The 16,193-nt window shown below is 41.5% G+C and overlaps 2 protein-coding genes across 6 annotated transcripts in view; both read right to left on the reverse strand.

Annotated features, from left to right (window-relative positions):
* ttyh3b (tweety family member 3b) overlaps positions 1-3,684 on the reverse strand; it is a 28,999-nt gene extending 25,315 nt beyond the window's left edge. For 2 of the 4 annotated variants that reach the window (XM_076884713.1, XM_004569017.5), the window contains exons 1-2: positions 3,157-3,683; positions 2,008-2,193 (exon numbers count right to left, since the gene is read on the reverse strand). In XM_076884713.1, coding sequence (XP_076740828.1) covers positions 2,008-2,133 — 126 coding nt within the window. In that variant the 5' untranslated portion in view covers positions 2,134-2,193; positions 3,157-3,683. Of the gene's footprint in view, positions 1-2,007; positions 2,194-3,156 lie in introns of all 4 variants that reach the window. The other 2 variants (XM_076884714.1, XM_076884715.1) reach the window with 2 other exon arrangements.
* A 1,048-nt stretch (positions 3,685-4,732) lies between these two features.
* On the reverse strand, positions 4,733-13,336 carry iqce (IQ motif containing E). Of its 2 annotated transcripts, XM_004569016.4 has the most exons (21): positions 12,909-13,336; positions 12,662-12,703; positions 12,446-12,491; positions 12,206-12,355; positions 11,672-11,773; positions 11,372-11,442; positions 11,068-11,181; positions 10,907-10,957; positions 10,743-10,813; positions 10,576-10,648; positions 10,449-10,489; positions 10,163-10,314; positions 9,465-9,520; positions 9,139-9,368; positions 8,873-8,980; positions 8,338-8,605; positions 8,122-8,208; positions 7,506-7,633; positions 7,325-7,407; positions 5,738-5,836; positions 4,733-5,609 (listed from the first exon to the last, which is right to left on the reverse strand). In XM_004569016.4, exons 1-21 carry the CDS (start codon positions 12,978-12,980, stop codon positions 5,512-5,514), a joined length of 2,142 nt encoding a protein of 713 aa, XP_004569073.3. In that variant the 5' UTR covers positions 12,981-13,336; the 3' UTR covers positions 4,733-5,511. The 2 variants fall into 2 exon arrangements, with proteins under 2 accessions (XP_004569073.3, XP_076740827.1); XM_076884712.1 differs by lacking the exon at positions 10,907-10,957.
* Positions 13,337-16,193: the final 2,857 nt, after the last annotated feature.

Raw genomic sequence — 16,193 nt, forward strand, 5'->3', positions numbered from 1 at the left:
CCCTTCTCTCCCCGTAGTGTCAGCAAATGCATTGAGGGATGACTGCGGTGCATGAAATGTGAGATCCTGAGTGATGTGCCTTTGCTTTATATGGCCTAGCGAGGCTGGGTTTACTGCTGCAGAGACCTGGGAGTCACCTTGTTTGAGGATTCTAATGAAATGCAGCAAAACTGTGGCAAATCCCCCCCCCCCCCTTTCAAGATGAAGCTGCTTTCCAATGCACCGTTCCTGACTCAGTCAGTGTTTAATCCAAGAATGATATCAATTAGTTTTATGCTTTCAAAGAAATCTAATTTGGGATTTTTCCTCATTAGTTTTTTCCAAGTATCAGGTTCATTTTAATCCAATAAAATGCTGAAAATTTGTGGAAAAACGGACCATCGGAGAGCACAAAGTGCTGACTGCATATTTTGTCCAACCAACCCTCGCAAATCAGCAGATATTACACTGATAATGATATACAAGTAGGACAATCACATTGGGATTTCTGCCAGTGATAAATGACTTTACATATTAATAGGTTTTCAAAATTGTCTGTGATTTATTTGTGGCCATTGGTTCCTACACTTCTAATGGTGTCTAGAGAGCCAAGAAATCAATTCCTACTCACTACCTCATATTACAGATTGCATATATGTATGAGCTGCAAGCAGTTCATCAAGAGTGATGATACTTTCACAAACCACCACATTTTATCATTGAAAGGTAAAAAAAAAAAACCAATCTGTCCACAGATGATTACACAGACTTAATATGGATTCATGGCCTGTGCTGGTGTCCAACTGGTACCTTTTTTGCTAAACAGAGTGAAGAATTATGGGAATTTAACCAACGTCGATCATGCTATTCATAGGTTGACTGCTAATTGGCTGACTAGTTGGCTTGGAGATTGAGGGGAACAACAGCAGAGTTCTCGATGAACAAGAAGAAGGGCAAAAAAATGTAAATATAAAAAAATAAAAATCACAAGACCTCAGACAATGGCTTTTTTCATTGTTTTTTCCTGTTTGATCATGACAGGGGTCAAAGCACAAACAATGGGACAAACAGCCCACATTACTGACTGCTCCATGTGCTTTTGGCACTGCCATCAGGTAACAGTACAGTTTCAGCACGTAGACGGGGTCCTGCACAGCTCTGTGTAGCTGCTCCAGCCTACCAACACTGCATCATGCCACGCGCTTTACAAGGTGAAAAAAACACCAGGAGCACTGTTAACAAAGTTTTATAGTTTCAGAGTGTAAAACAGTGTTTACTTACTTCGTTTGATTTTATTTTTTGAAATTATAAGTACCTTCGGTGCTTAGTACTACGCTGTGTTATGTTGGATATTTTATGTGTCAGAATAGGAGTTCTACAGCAAACTAAATTTAATTTGCAAAAAAATAAGTCTTAACTGATTACTAAATTCATTGATTTACAGGTTCTCCACGGTCTGGGACTTACAGTGCAATTCAAATATCCGGATATCTGTTGCAAGACTTCAGTTCAATGAACCAGTCACTGTTTACAAATGTAAATACGTCTTTAAAAAGGCTAATAGAGGCTAAACCACTGTCAGACAAGCACGAGTGGGTTTGAGATTGCATTTCTATTCCCTTATTTACTCTCTACGTGGACTACAAACGTATTTGGCAGAAAATAAATGGAAGACAGAAAGATTCCTTTACCTTCTCGCTTTTCTACAGAGTCAGGCTATTCATATGCAGTATCTATTTATATAGATTCATCTGTCTATGACTGTGGAACAAGAATAGGCTCACAGATTTTATTCTCTCTTTTTTTCTCTCTCACACACACACACACATTCACACAGCGCACTGATCGATGCAGGGAGAGACCCCACAACTCTGGCTGCAGGACGGCTTCAGTCACCACTTGGCCACTCTGCTGTGAAATTACAGTGTGGGCATGTGGCAGGAGGTACGATGATGAGGCAATGCTGCACGATGAAGGAGATGATGAATTTCAGAGTGGGAGGTAATTATTCTCCCGCACTTGTCTTACCTTCTGGTACTCAGAGTCCTCTGGCCTGAAGTCGCTGCTCACTGTCTGAAACTCGATGTTGAAATGAGGCAACCGGTGGAGCAGATTCACCCACCAAGGCGGAGAATAATTCACCACGGCCGCCATCCTGATGCAGCTGCCTGCCGGCTCTCACTTCACTCTTTAGCCCGATTCCTCACAGGGACACTGTAAAAGAAACAGCCAATCACTGCATCTGAGGAGGACACGAAGCAACTTTTAATGTCACCAAACGCATTAGATGAAGAGTAAGACGCAGCATTCGCATGTTATCATAAGGCTAATGTGATGACCTAACAGTAATCAATACCCACTAACAGGGCGGGTCAAAAATGCCAATATAATGGATACCCTCTTTATTCATTAGTTATGCATATATTTTCACAATTTATTAATTTCAATAAGAGTATAGCTGCTGAATCTTTCGTGATCATTTCCCATTGGACCAATATAAAACACCCCTGCTGTAAAACACAGGGGTTACAGGTTTCTGTGTGTTTTGTTACAAAGGCAAAAAGACTGCAATATGACATATGACTTTACTATTTGGGGGGTTGCCTTCCTTTACAGTGATGTATGTTTGGCTTATTGCCAGTATCACAATGCATTATAATAACTATATTATACTATATAACAACCGCACAACAATTATCACCGATAACCTATTAAATGTAATTAAAGCCCGACAAGACATTCAGTAAGTGTACATTTCGCCCAAACGTTAAACCTGTACATGAATTATGGCATGACAAGAGCATCCATGACAGCGTCACCCAATTTACGCCCATACTGCAAAAACACAGGCTTCGTGAAATAAATGTGTCTTGAACGGGAGGGGGGGATGGCCGTTGTACTGAATTTACTGTATGGGTACATGTAGGTCAGCCCCTTCGCGGGTACCCTTACACATTCAGCATTCAAGCCTTATTTATCTATCGCAGCGCTCAATAAAATGTTAGCAAACCCAGATTAGCTAGCTCTATCCCGCTTTGTCCATTAAATCTACCGCAGTACCACAGAGTCGTCAAGGCAACGAGAAGGGAGAAAAGGAAGAATTCATTTTGAGGTCTGCGTGCCTGTGGACATCCAAGTCCGTGTGCTGGGGTGGGTAGGAACCGTGTTATGACCTACCTAGTGAAGCCCAAGCGGATGCAGACCCTCGTTTGGTATAGTCTTGGAGGTCCAGACCGGCGTATACTTCACCTATTGTCTTCCCGAATCCGGCGGTAGATTTGAGCACGACAGCCGTGCGCTGTTGCTGCATCAACGCGGCCGGACCGAGCTAGCTGCAACGAGCGAGTCGCTTGTAGTCCCATCCACATTGAAAAGAACGGAATAACGGTCACCGACCCGGTCCGCTCACATTTCACCGAGACGTCCTCCCGTTTCGACTGCCTTCACCCTCCGCAAAAGCGTCACGGCAGATTAGGGGTTAAATTATCTGACCAGCAAACCACTATCTATTTTTTTTTTTATAATAATACAGTTGCTGTCCTCCCCTGCTCACGGTTCGTGCTCGTCGGCGGTCTTCCCACAGTGACCGCCGGTTCAGCGTTGTGGCTCTTCAATTGGATGGTATTGTTGGAGCGTGAAGCAAACACGGTGCTTTAAAAGCCCTGAAGGACGGGGCTTTGCGGCAGCTCCGCGCGCGTGTGAGCGCGTGTGTTTCTGCAAGCGCGCGCCTGAGTTTGTAGATGTGTATGTGAGAGGGCAAATGCGCAAAAAAGCCTCCCCCTGGTGTTGAAGTGGTGGAAGTACACATTAGACGTTTTATCCTCCACAATGGTGAAGATTATTTTAGAAAGCCTATATGACTACGACACAGGTGGAAAGCAACACAATGGGTCTTTCACTAGAAATTGTTTTAAATGTTTTCCTGGAATATTTCCAAATTTGAAAAAAAAAAATCAGAAAAACAGTCCCAAACAATATTAATGTCTCCTACCAATAATAAATATAAATAAATATGATATCAGAGGTTGAGGGTTGCAGACTCAGGGGATGCACATCTTCAGTGTTGAGGGTGATTTTTTATTACATTATAATAAATACATAGAAATTATATTTTCACTTGTACTTTTAACACTGGGCTAATTTCAAATACATACATTTTGAAATAAAATCCTATATTTCACTGGTTGTTCTCTGTGTTTTCCCCAGAGGCACCCCTTTTGTTCTCAGACTTATTCTCTACATGAGAAGAGATCCATGAACAACATTATGGAGTAATGACACTTAACTCTGTCACTATTCTGAGGAGTTTTAGTAAAGAGTTTCTCTTTTGTTTCAGCTAAAACTCTTGATCATGATACTGTTGGGAGGTTTTTGTACAATCCTCAGTGCCAGAGCAGGTCTGGAGCTGTGCAGTTCTAAAGTCAGCAGAGTGTTGGTGATTTTTTTTCTCACTACACCTCAATCAGCTTTTGTTGTGGTTCCTATTACAGCACAACACTCAGCCATCTCTTTAAAACTACACATTATTCACAAAGGTTTGTAAAGACAGACGGCATGGCTATGTGCTTGATTTTATACACAGTGGAACTGATATTAGCTGACTTCAAACATTAAGAAGTGTATGGACACAAAGGGTGTAACAACAACAAAAAATAGGGGGTACATGCTACTTCTCTCAGAAGTGTTTGGGAAAATAAGCACAAAATGTAAGTACAGGTAATAGTTTCTGGGAAGGACCACATGAGACTGGAGATTTTATTAGAAAAACATTTTATTTACTGTATCAGAAATTAAGTTACACTGATCATGTGGAGACAAATGCACTCGATCGTTGATTTTATTGACTCATTTGTCTGTTTTAAAGCACAAGTATTATTGGCATTAGACACAGTCCCTGTGTATCCTCCCCTGCTCTCACCGTTTCAGTATTGCAGCAGCCTGATCTATAACTTATTCACAGTTTGGCTCAATAGTGCATCAGTTAAGAGCTTTCCCTCAACCACACCGCAGACTCAGCTATAACAAACTAAGCATGCAAAATATATTAGTGTGCTGACTTTCATGTATTACCAAATAAGGCATGTGCAAATGTGATTTTATGGATTATTACAGCCTGATGAAGCCAGATGAATTTAAAGTGATGCCTGCTAGGTTAGCAGAAATAAATGCATTTATTACTGTAATTTCAATTTGAATTCCCATGCAGCAGGCAAAAAGAAGCAAAAATAAATCGGACTAATTAAACAGAGATATTTGGCTCAAGAATAACACACTCAACAAAAATGGGCTGTTCGTTTTATGTTCTTGTCTGATTAAAGAAAAAAAAAACATCTCATAACCTTACATCAACACTGAGACACGTTCTGAGAATATTCCTGTTATTGGCATTGGCATGGGAGCAGCTCGTGTTACACAGTGAATATTGTCATTGATATTACAAACATTATTGGAACAGCCCAGCTTTTATTTGCAGCTTCAGTAAGAAGTTAAACTTCTTAGTAACTATACTCAGTAACTATACTTAGTGACTACTCAGCTTCTCGATGGGCGTGACGGAGACACGATGATGTCATCAGAATCATCAGAATAGAAAGCGGCGTCTTCATCGATGTCACGAGACTCGCTCTGGGCTGCAGGAGACATACAGCACGCATGTTTATAGGTGTGTGGACGCACTCCTCTATAATTACCTTTAATACTTACATTTAAGAACAAAGGCCATGAAAGAAATAAACACTTGCTGTGACCTCTGTCTGACCTTTTGTGAGTGTCTTCCTGGAGGCAGAGATGTTAGACGCAGGCCGGGTATTTTTCTTTACACCTTCCTCTTCACCATCATCACTGAGAGATGCAGCATCTTATTAACAGAACAGCAAAGAGTAATTAATGCCATTCAGCCACACCCTCAGAGACACATGTACAGATGCTATAGTGCTAACAGCATGCATTTAAATATGGACCATTTCTTCTCTCGTGGCATTGACTAAACTTTTCAACAAATAAAACCCTGTCTGTAGGAATCTAGAACAGCTCAGCGAGGGAGTTCATGTTGCTCATGATAGGCCTTTCACCACATTATTAAAAACATCAAATGAAGATGGTAAAAAACAGCTTCACTGGAGGCTGTCCTTTACAACTTATAAAATATAACTACAATGTAACCAGTGAAGCATGACACAATACGACACACTGTAAAGCTCCATAAGAAAGCACGTGTTCTCAGATCGAAAAGAAGCTGGAACGATGCAGGTTAAACTCTCTCAGTGAAGCCCACAAGGTATCAAATGCAGAGGCATCCTTGTAAGATTATAGGGGGGAAAATGCTGACATCACTGCTTTGCTCTATGCACAAGCATGCTGTGACATGCTCAATACTCTGGGACATGGCGGGGAAAGTAATGGGGGAGTCAGTTAGGGCAGACAGATGTGAAGGCAGGACTCCTGAAACAGAAACAGCTTCGCACAATGTTCTCAGAGAACTCCTAACTTTCTTGCTTAGGAAGGATTGAGGATAATTCACAGAGCGGTTCAGTCACATGGAAAGTTCCATGCTCATTCGATCTGTTCATAATTAATCACTGTCATCATCTGATTTCCTATTTTGGCATTTAACAGGAAAAAATGGTTCTACTTCGGCGCTGAAATGAACTGCATCACAGCATGACACAGTCAAATCCCTGCAATCGTTTGTGTGATGGCTCTGCTGATGGGAAGCTGCGACAGACCTGAGTCATCGCGGATGTTGCGCTCGCTTGACGTGAGCGCATTAAATATAATTCTGTAAAGTTTAATTAACATTGAATTACTTGCAGAGAGTTTGGGGGATATTTTTCCAAACTCTTTTTTTCTTCTTGTCATTTGCGCCTCTGTTTAAACAGTTAAGCTCCTAAACAGTCTTTTTTACTCCTAGTAAAGTAGAGGCAGTAATGGTGTGAAGGTCTGCTGAGTGCCCTCTTAAGTCTTTATTTTATTTGAGGCAGACGGTGCCCTCGCTGGTGCTGAGCAGACAGGGACAATAGAATTACATTACTGCTCCAGCGAAATCCATCAATACTCAAAGCAGTGCCGGGGGGAAGGAATCATAAGTGATTTGGAACCTGAGAGCAGGGAGGTGCATACATCAGTGAATATGAAGTCTGAGCACTGAGCAGTTACAGTGTAGCACGAAGGCACTGAATACATTTGTACAGCGTGTTGGGGTGCATCAACCCCTATCCCTGAACTGAAGATGGATGGAGAGCTGTGACTTTTTTTGGTTTTTTGCTGTGTTCTGATGAATATTTTGATAGTTTGCTGTGGATGTGTTTGCATAGAAACAATTTTTAAAAGATGGCGAGAACCTCACCTTTTTTGCTGGGTGGGTGTGGTAATGCACTTCCTCTTGGTGCCAGCGTGGGAAAATTGTTTTCCATTAAAGAAGGCACAGACCTAACACACAAACGCAAACAAGCAATTGTGGATTTTTTTCTTTGGTTTGACTGTTTGTTTGTTGTTTTGGTTTTTAATTCAGTGCATAAATGAGTCACCTTTCTTGTGCAAGACTACATCGAGCCAGATGTCCCCTGCACGCCGACTGTATCATCGTCAAGGCGTCATCATCCAGCGTGTCACCAACGGAGGAAGCTTCATCGCTGAAGTTTGAGGATTTTTCAACCTGGAAACAGCAAAAAAGGGGGAAGAGATAAGAAAGCTTCAGCAGGGACAAAAGCTTACAGCCAACCCACCAGAAAATGTTTTTTAGAGCCACCTAGTGGTTATTTGTGTTAGCTGCAACGCTGACTCTGGCTTATTAAGGACATCATGATCTCTAGTAGGATTGTTGGAAGTACATCAGCACACAAGTAATTTCTGGTTGAATCAATTTTTCCCCTTTTGTTTGGGTTTGAAGGAAAAAAAGAAAGAAAAACAAAATTACATTTAAGTCCTTCATTGCTGAAAATACTTCACACACCTGCTGATCATTACCCAGCATTAGAAAAACAAAATCAGCACTCGTTATGCTCAAATTAACCTTAACACGAGACATGAGTCTTCAAGTATCCATGAAAAGTAGCATTTATTGTTTTTATTAGTACACTGTTCTCGATGCTTTACAAGTACGGCTTGATATGAGTGCATCGCATGGAAGCGTGTGGGTAAAACCTGATTCAGTGCATCTTCCGGTAGCTCCTTCAGCTGCGAGTCTCTGAAGAGGTGGCCTCTTAAAGCTGACTGCAGCATCACCGTGTCCTTAAAAGAGAATGCAGAGGACGGATATGGACAGAAAGAGAAATCTGGGCCAGTGTCTAGACATTTTTTTTTTTACATAACATTTCTATCAGATATTAATAACTTCCTTTGCATAAGCGTGTTACATACCCTGTTTCTGTGCTCCCTCCAGCATATCTGAATGTCTAATGCTGCTTTCTCCATTTCTTCTTTCTCTCCGTCATCTGTGACTGATTCCTCACCTCCCTCTGCCTCCTCTTTGCTCCCCGTGTCCCTCTCCTCTCCCTCTCTCACACCTGTGCTGCCCTGAGTCTCCTCTGCCAATGTGGGAGGAAGAGAGGAAAGCTCAGCCTGTGCAAGTTTACTGTTTTCCTCCTCCAGAGTTTGGATCCGAGTTCGCAACTGTTTCAACTCCTGTCTGGGAAACACAAAACACACGCGTGCAAAGCAGTAAATAAACACAACTTTGCATGAAAAGCAAACTCCACCTGCAAATCATCATAATTATTAGTATTAGTATTATTATTACATATTTATCTATTACTTAAGACTTAAAATGGAATTACACTTGGCTTTTAACTTAAAACTACAATGATCAATTTTATGAACAATGCAAATTGAAGAAAAGTGTGGACACACTGAATCACACCCATGTCAAACACCAAATGCAGGAGTGAAAGTGTACTTATGCTGCCGTCTCTCTTCATCGTGTAGTTTTTTCTGTTCAGCTTTCCACTGTTTTGTCGCTTTCTCAAGTTTTTCTCTTTCAGCCTTCAGCTGTTTCAGTTCATCACTGGAACCACAGACAACACAGATTAAGTATAGAGAACAACAGCTGCTGTTACGGATGTAATAATGTGGTAGGTTCACATCATTCATTTATTAGACTTTTACATTTAGAAGTAGTGTTTTGTTTTTTAACTGAGCAGTCTCAGGCTGCTCGTCACTCACTCTCTACTTGACAGCAACTCTTCAAGTGCCATTTTCTCCTCCTCCAATTGGCTCAAGCGTTCCCTCAACTCCGAAACCTCCTCCCTTTCATCAGTGAGCGTTCCCCCGGAGACCACTGCCTCTGTTGCCATGGTAAACGCCAGACTCTCAGTGAGTGTGGTCTGGACTTCCTTATCCAATAGGATGGCGCTCTTTGGTGACTGGGCGTGTCTTTTGCTGTCTTCCAGCCTCTGACAGGAGGAGAGAGTCTGTTAGCTGCGAGCTTAGAAACAGAGGCAGGCAACTGCTCGTGTTTACATGAACAACTGGTTACGGCTTCCTCTCACCTTCTCCACCTCCAACAGCCGTCTCAACAGTCTCTGTTTACTCCACTCTCTGTAATCTGGGACACATCATTACACTATTTTCAGTAACATTACAGCACACAGCAGAAAACTGTAACCACTTTATGACCATCCTCTTGATCTCCAGGATTTTCACTTGTGACCAAAGTGCATTTAGTCTCCTTGTGTGTTTAATTGGAGGCACAGCATTTTGTTTTAGTTGTGGCTTAAAAACTACAACTTTTGAGTCTTCTGGAAGCTGCCTGCATCCATGACCACAAGGACTTTTTGCCCCTTTCGCCCAACAGCACAGATGTAAAGACTAATACCAATTCCTTTGTTTCCTTTGTCTTTGCATTGCACTTAATGTTAGCTGGAATGTAATCAGTAATGGCAACCTACGTAGATCATAAAGAAAAACTGTATTAACCAATTAGGATTTAAAAACAATACAATTGTTTTATAGCAGCGAGCTTTACTAGGAGACAGGAAGGCATGTTTCTAGTACAAGCTCCTTTAACGGGACCCTAAATCAACATATAGAACACACTGGTTCCAGTATCATTGGTTTTTTACTCCTCCCGGTTTTATACATATGTACATACTGTATGTAAAATATACAGCGAGTTGTAGGCGTTTTACACTGATATCTGACTCTTGCTGGTTTTTTCAGCACTACGTTGTGGCGTGTGAGAAAAGACCTTTGGCTCCTCCAGCAGGACTGTCGGTGTTGAGTTCTTCTCTGAGTGCCACGTTCTCTTGTTGAAGCTGCTCCAGGTTCTCAGTCAGACGGTGAACTGTGGAGCTCAAAGCTTTTTGCTGCCTCTGGGAGCATTTGCTCTCGGCTCGACAGCTGCAACAGAGCAAGTAAGGAAGTCTCAATGCCAGAAACATACTCGTTTATTCGTTAACCTTTTATAATGATGACGACGGAGATCCGTGATTCTCCTGAACTCGGCTACACTCAGACACGTGTGTGTCAGTCACCTTTTCTCAGCTGCTTCTAGAAGCATCCTCAGTCTCTGGATCTAAAAGGAAAGGCAAACAGACCCACTTTACTGAACTCCTTTACACACCACCAAACTCACAGTGGGCAAAGTGGGACTGATTTTACCTCCTCAAAGTATGATTTGACTCGAATCTTCAGTTCTTCCAGGTTGGTGGCCCTCAGCTCACTTTGCAGTTTACTGAACAAGCAAAAAAATAAATAAATCACATGAGCATCATTCTGTTTTACACAGAAACCAAACATACAGAGACAAAGTTGGAGGACGGCATTACCTCAGGGCGTTTTCTTTCTCTCTGCACTGCTGCTCCAGCTTTAGGATCCTCTGCCTCAGTCCATTGATAACCTTGACAAAGAGGATCAGCTTTTCTTGTTATAAACACATCCTAAAAATTACATTTATTCCCGGCATGTTCACTAACCCACTGGATATACTCACCACGCTCCCTTCTCTTTTCCTATCTACCAAACTACGCGTATATTCAGATCCCTACAGGAAAAACATTGCACAGTTGGGGTTTTTTTTTTCCATCATTTTAGTTTCTTTGACAAAAAAACGACACACGAAAAAATAAAAAACAAATAATTTTCTATTCTTACCTTAGTGGGATCCAACAGTGATTCTATCTGTTTCTCTCTCTTGGCATTGTCTTCCTCCAGGCGTCGTATTTTGGCTTTCATTTGCTGGTTGTCAGATTTCTGCTCATGAAGGCTCTGCAGAGAACAGCACCAGTGACTACTCAAACATATAATAAGTGCATAAGGATTTACATTTTAAAGAAGCCTGACTAAATTAAAGAGGAAGAATTTTTGAGAAGAAGAACAAAAACGAGATGGAAAAGTCACTACACCGATGTGCAGGCATGCATGTCTTGTTTTAACGTGTGATTGTGTTACTCCTTACCTTCTTGAGGTGAATGATCTCATCGTACATGTCCTCCTTCTTCATGAAATCACTTGTAACTAAAGTCAAACCTGCAAATGATGGGAGAAGGTAAATGATTTCACAAAGAAGACAACACATGCTTGGCTTTGTAAGTCGTGAAAAACAACACTGACTGCACTAATATCACATCATACTCCCTTCACAGCCAGTATTTTTCCTTTTTTTAAGCGTCTCCTGTTCAGCACAAAAACCTGACCTTCAGCTCTGTCTCCCTCTTCGCTCCATTTCTGAGTCTGATACACAAACGCGTTCTCTCACCGTTGGAAGCAGAGTGGAGATGTTTGGATTTCCTCGTGCTCAGGGTCTGCATGAGGAGCTCTGGTGTGGCGTCACACTCTGATCTCAGAGTTTGAGACACATCTGAAAAAGAGAAACAGACAGAGGCTACTTGTCAACATGCTTCGGTTTCCTGATTCATTTGGCAGATTTCTATTGTTTTTAATAACGCAGTGTTAGATGCCTGTGCCATGCTTGTTTTTAAGCCTAGATGATGTGCTAATAAACATTAAAAAGAAGTTTGGCTTACACAAACTGTTCCAACACGAGTCAATACTGCATCTGACTCATGCCTTTTCACACTTTTCGAGGACGCGCTGCAGAGCATGAATAATGCATTTAAGTTCAGATATGTGACGAAATCACTGAAAACCTATATTTCCCTTTACCTCCTTGTTTTTGCTGTACAGCCTTCCATAAACTGTTTCATTTCAAGCAAGCAGATAAACCCATTCACTGTTAATGTATTTATGTAGGCACCATTCACAGAGCTTGTTGTGCCTTCATGACACCTACCAAGGCCGTTGCTGAGGGAAGTAAGGCGAGCTGGGCCAGTCTCCCCGGGAGTGTCCAATCTGGTGTCCCCCAGAGAGGCCCTTGGTAGTCTCCAAGCACCCACTGCTGCTCTCCTGTGATTCACATTCAGACTGGTGAGGTATGGAGACCCTACAAATACAAAAGCAAACATAACTTTCAAGGTGGGTTTTCCTACAGAGTCTGAAAATACTACCTACAGTGCAGCCGAACAGGACTCACCTGGAGAAGGAGGAGGCTTGCCAGAAGAGACTTTCTTTTTCGTTTTCTGATAGAGGACAAACACGAAGGGGGCAAAGCAGATGACAGGAGTATTTATGAAACTGGTTTCATGCGGAAGAGCACGTCGAAAGCAAAGGAAATGTCCCAGCCATAAAAACAAAGACATAACAATGTGTTCATGTGGCACAGATTAGATTCACGAGTCCATTTGTTTACCTTTACTGGAACATCAGCAGGGAGCGAGAAGCCATCCTCAACCTAGGAGGCGTAAGACACCCATACTAAGACAGAAATCCCCTCTGATTGAGAAGTCAAAAGTGCTGAAAACAACTGCCATAAACTACCATGGCTTTAAATTATAGAACCTTATAGGCTTTTAATAAGCAATTCCAACAAGAACCACTGTAAAGTCAGTTTTAAGTAAACAGCTGTATCTTTAACCCAGCCAGATCAGAACACTCACCAGCTCCTCGTAGTCTTCATCTGTTTGGACATCACTCGCCTGAAAAGACGTCTTAGCATTGGCACTGAACATCGCTAGTAAATAAATGTTATGTTAGGTTGGAAAACTCGACTTTTTCCACTTCTAATTCGGTCATCTTTTCCCAACTCCCAAATCTCACTTCACGTCGCCTCCTCTCTTGCTAAGAAATACACAGAGGGGGCAACAAAAGAGACGCTAGCTATGCTACAACTGGGAATTTACGTGTTTTGGGACAGCTAACTTTCCTTAATAATAAGCAGTTCATACGGTAACGTGGGCTGTAGAGCATAGCTTCCTTAAAACTGTTAAAATGCTGCTGTCTTTCGGTACAGAGGTTACTGATTTCTCATCGGCGTCGCAGATTGAGTCGTCTAGCAACCAGGCTGCCGTTAACCAGCGATGTCAAATTACCAAGAAAGAATCCGAGCGGTGCCGGAACTGTATGAGGACGTCTTCAAAATAAAAACGTAAACGCGTGACAGGCGAAAGTAAACGTGACGCGTGATGCTTATCTTAATTTAATGGTAGTTTATGAAATAATGTGTTTTAAGTTGGCAAACTACGCTTCGATTTCAAGCGAAGGGCAACGCATTTCTTTAAACAAGAAACTTATTTTGAAAATATTGGCCGGTTGTACCCGTTAGCTCTGTTTACCTTGATAGAGCACAGCCCAGGTAGTGTTTTGCCCGCTGCTCTCGGAGTGGTGCTACAAGGAGGGGCTGAAAGTGGGTTCTTCTTCCCAGAATCATTCAGGTCCGTGGGACACATACAGCCCAATTTGATCCTATCTGGGGTGGACTAAAAAAACCTCCATAATTTACAAAACAGATGATTAACAGATGGAAGTGTGTTAGTTTTTACTTGTGCATTACAGCTTACACCGCTGTAATACATCATAGTGGATATACAAAGGCGCAAAACATTCACGTGCGTTTTAAAACTAAAGAGTAACAATGTTTTTAATCCTTTACGATCTAAAAAACTTGAGATATCCAATATAACATTATTATCGACTTCTATTATCACTTTGCAAAGCCATTCAGTTGCCCAGATATGACCATTCTGAAGTCCAGTTGTTTGAACCCATTCTTGGTTCCATATAGCATGAGTCAAGGGGATGAGGATGTAAAAGTAACCTTTGAGCTCAGTTTGAAAAAGTCAGAAAAACTAATAAGAGAAGTTCAAAGAATAACTGACAGAACCTAATAGTCCTATTGCCTTATAGAAGACACAGGGGTGTTGTCCTAACATCAAACATGTATCAGCCTCTCTGATGCTGAGTAAGTTTGGCTTGTTCAGAATATTTGCCTGAATTGAAAAAAACCTGATCAAATCTTTCTCTTTTGTATGTCCACTGTCAGGAGTTGAGTTTTGTCATTCCTCAAATTCTCCTCTTTGCTGCAAACTCTGCAGCGAGCTGAGTGGCCATGTTCCTGTATCATTTTCTCATACTGTTTACACAGGTGCTGGACCCCCAGTGCCACACAACCAGGCAGACCAGCATATTTTTGTTCAGGGAGAGCAAAGTCATTGTAACCCATTTAATCGTACAGCTGTCCCTTTTTTCTTAGAGAGCTTCACCAGTCTGTATCTTTAGAATAAAACCAGTCACCTATTTTGCTCATATACAGAGAGATGATAATGGTATAATTAAAATTCATTTCAATTTTATTTATGTAACAGAAAAACGCAACAGCAGTCATCGTAAGGCATTTTATATTGAAAGGTAGATACCCTGCAATAATACAAAAAATACAATAACACAATGATACAGAGAAAACAATCAGATGACTCACTTTGAACATGAACGTGGCAACAGTGGTTTCTTCCCCTTTAACAGGAAGAGACCTCCGGCAGAACCAGGCTCAGGGAGGGGCAGATGTCTGCTGAATAACTTGACTTCATCACATAGTTTATAATAAAATAAAGACTTCCCACAAACCATCCACGATGTCTTTTCATTTTGGTCAACACCTACTAAAGCTGGACCCTATCCCCGCTGTCACAGGGCAAAGGGGACATATTCTAGACAAGTATGGTCCAATTTACCATTGGACTGTGGGAGAAAACTAGATTATCAGGGGAAACCATCCAAAGGTCACACAGAAACGACCCCTACCAGTGAGATGAATTCAAACCCAGTGACTTCTTGCTTTGAAGCAAGAGTCCTAACCACTGGACCACCATGATGCCCGGTGTCCTCAAACAATGATCTTAAATATCAAAGTTTCCCTTTGGAGTCTCTCCTTCTCAAGAGAGAATTTCTGTTTTTATCCAGATAAAGGGATGAAAGGAAAACTCCCTGATAGAAAACCTTTCTGCCTGTGAATGATGTAATTGTACCTTTGTAGCACCATCTAGACTGATAGTTGTCAATCATTTTGCTTCTCAGCTGTTGTTTTATGAGATCTTTTAGTCTATTTCATTTTGTCATTTAACTTGATTCAGTGCTTCCGCCAGTAATCAGGCCGGGCTCTGGCTAGTGGAATTGAAATTTAACCCCGGTCATTCATGATTTAATAGGGGCAAGTAGGTTTGGTTCATTTTCTCTTTAAAAAATTAAATAATAATTATAAAATATTGTGTTAATCTTGATTATCGTTTTCTGATATTAACATTTGTTTGATGATCTGACACGTGATTAAATGGGAAGGGGGTGAACGCAGCACTGTAAGCCCCGTGAATGCTTCACGGGGCTTACAGTGCTTCACATTACTTGAGTAGTAAATACTGTATCATTTGAGCAAGCTGAGTTATACTTCATTACACTTTCTCACCACGAGCTATCTAAAATACAGGCAACCAGGCATTATACTTCAAAAGTATACACAACTCAGTGTTCATTACCAAGACTCAAGGACTTTACTGTTAGGTAATGAAAAACATCCAGACTCTCCTTAACTTGATGAATTTGCTTTTTTTTCTTTCCGAGATTCTTGTCCTTGCTGCTTTTCTCCAAAAAGCCAGATGGGGGCGATGTAGTCCCAGCTGTAAGATATCCTCTCCCCCAGATATCCCACCTCCGCACTAACTTTGCAGGCTGTGTCCCAGCACAGGTTTCATGTCCTGCACAACCTCCCGCTTCAAACTATATGCACAAGCTCATATAAAATCCGTACTTTTCATGGTTTGCTTATCCTACATGTTCATTTCATTGGACAATGTTGTTGGTGGGGCAAATCTGGGATTCCTTTCCTCTCTTGCTACCCCTTCTCTTTGTTTTGGGTATATCGTGCTACTCGTTTTAGCGATTTATAACCAATT

Source organism: Maylandia zebra, linkage group LG6, assembly GCF_041146795.1.
Source record: "Maylandia zebra isolate NMK-2024a linkage group LG6, Mzebra_GT3a, whole genome shotgun sequence".
Taxonomy (NCBI): Eukaryota; Metazoa; Chordata; class Actinopteri; order Cichliformes; family Cichlidae; genus Maylandia; species Maylandia zebra.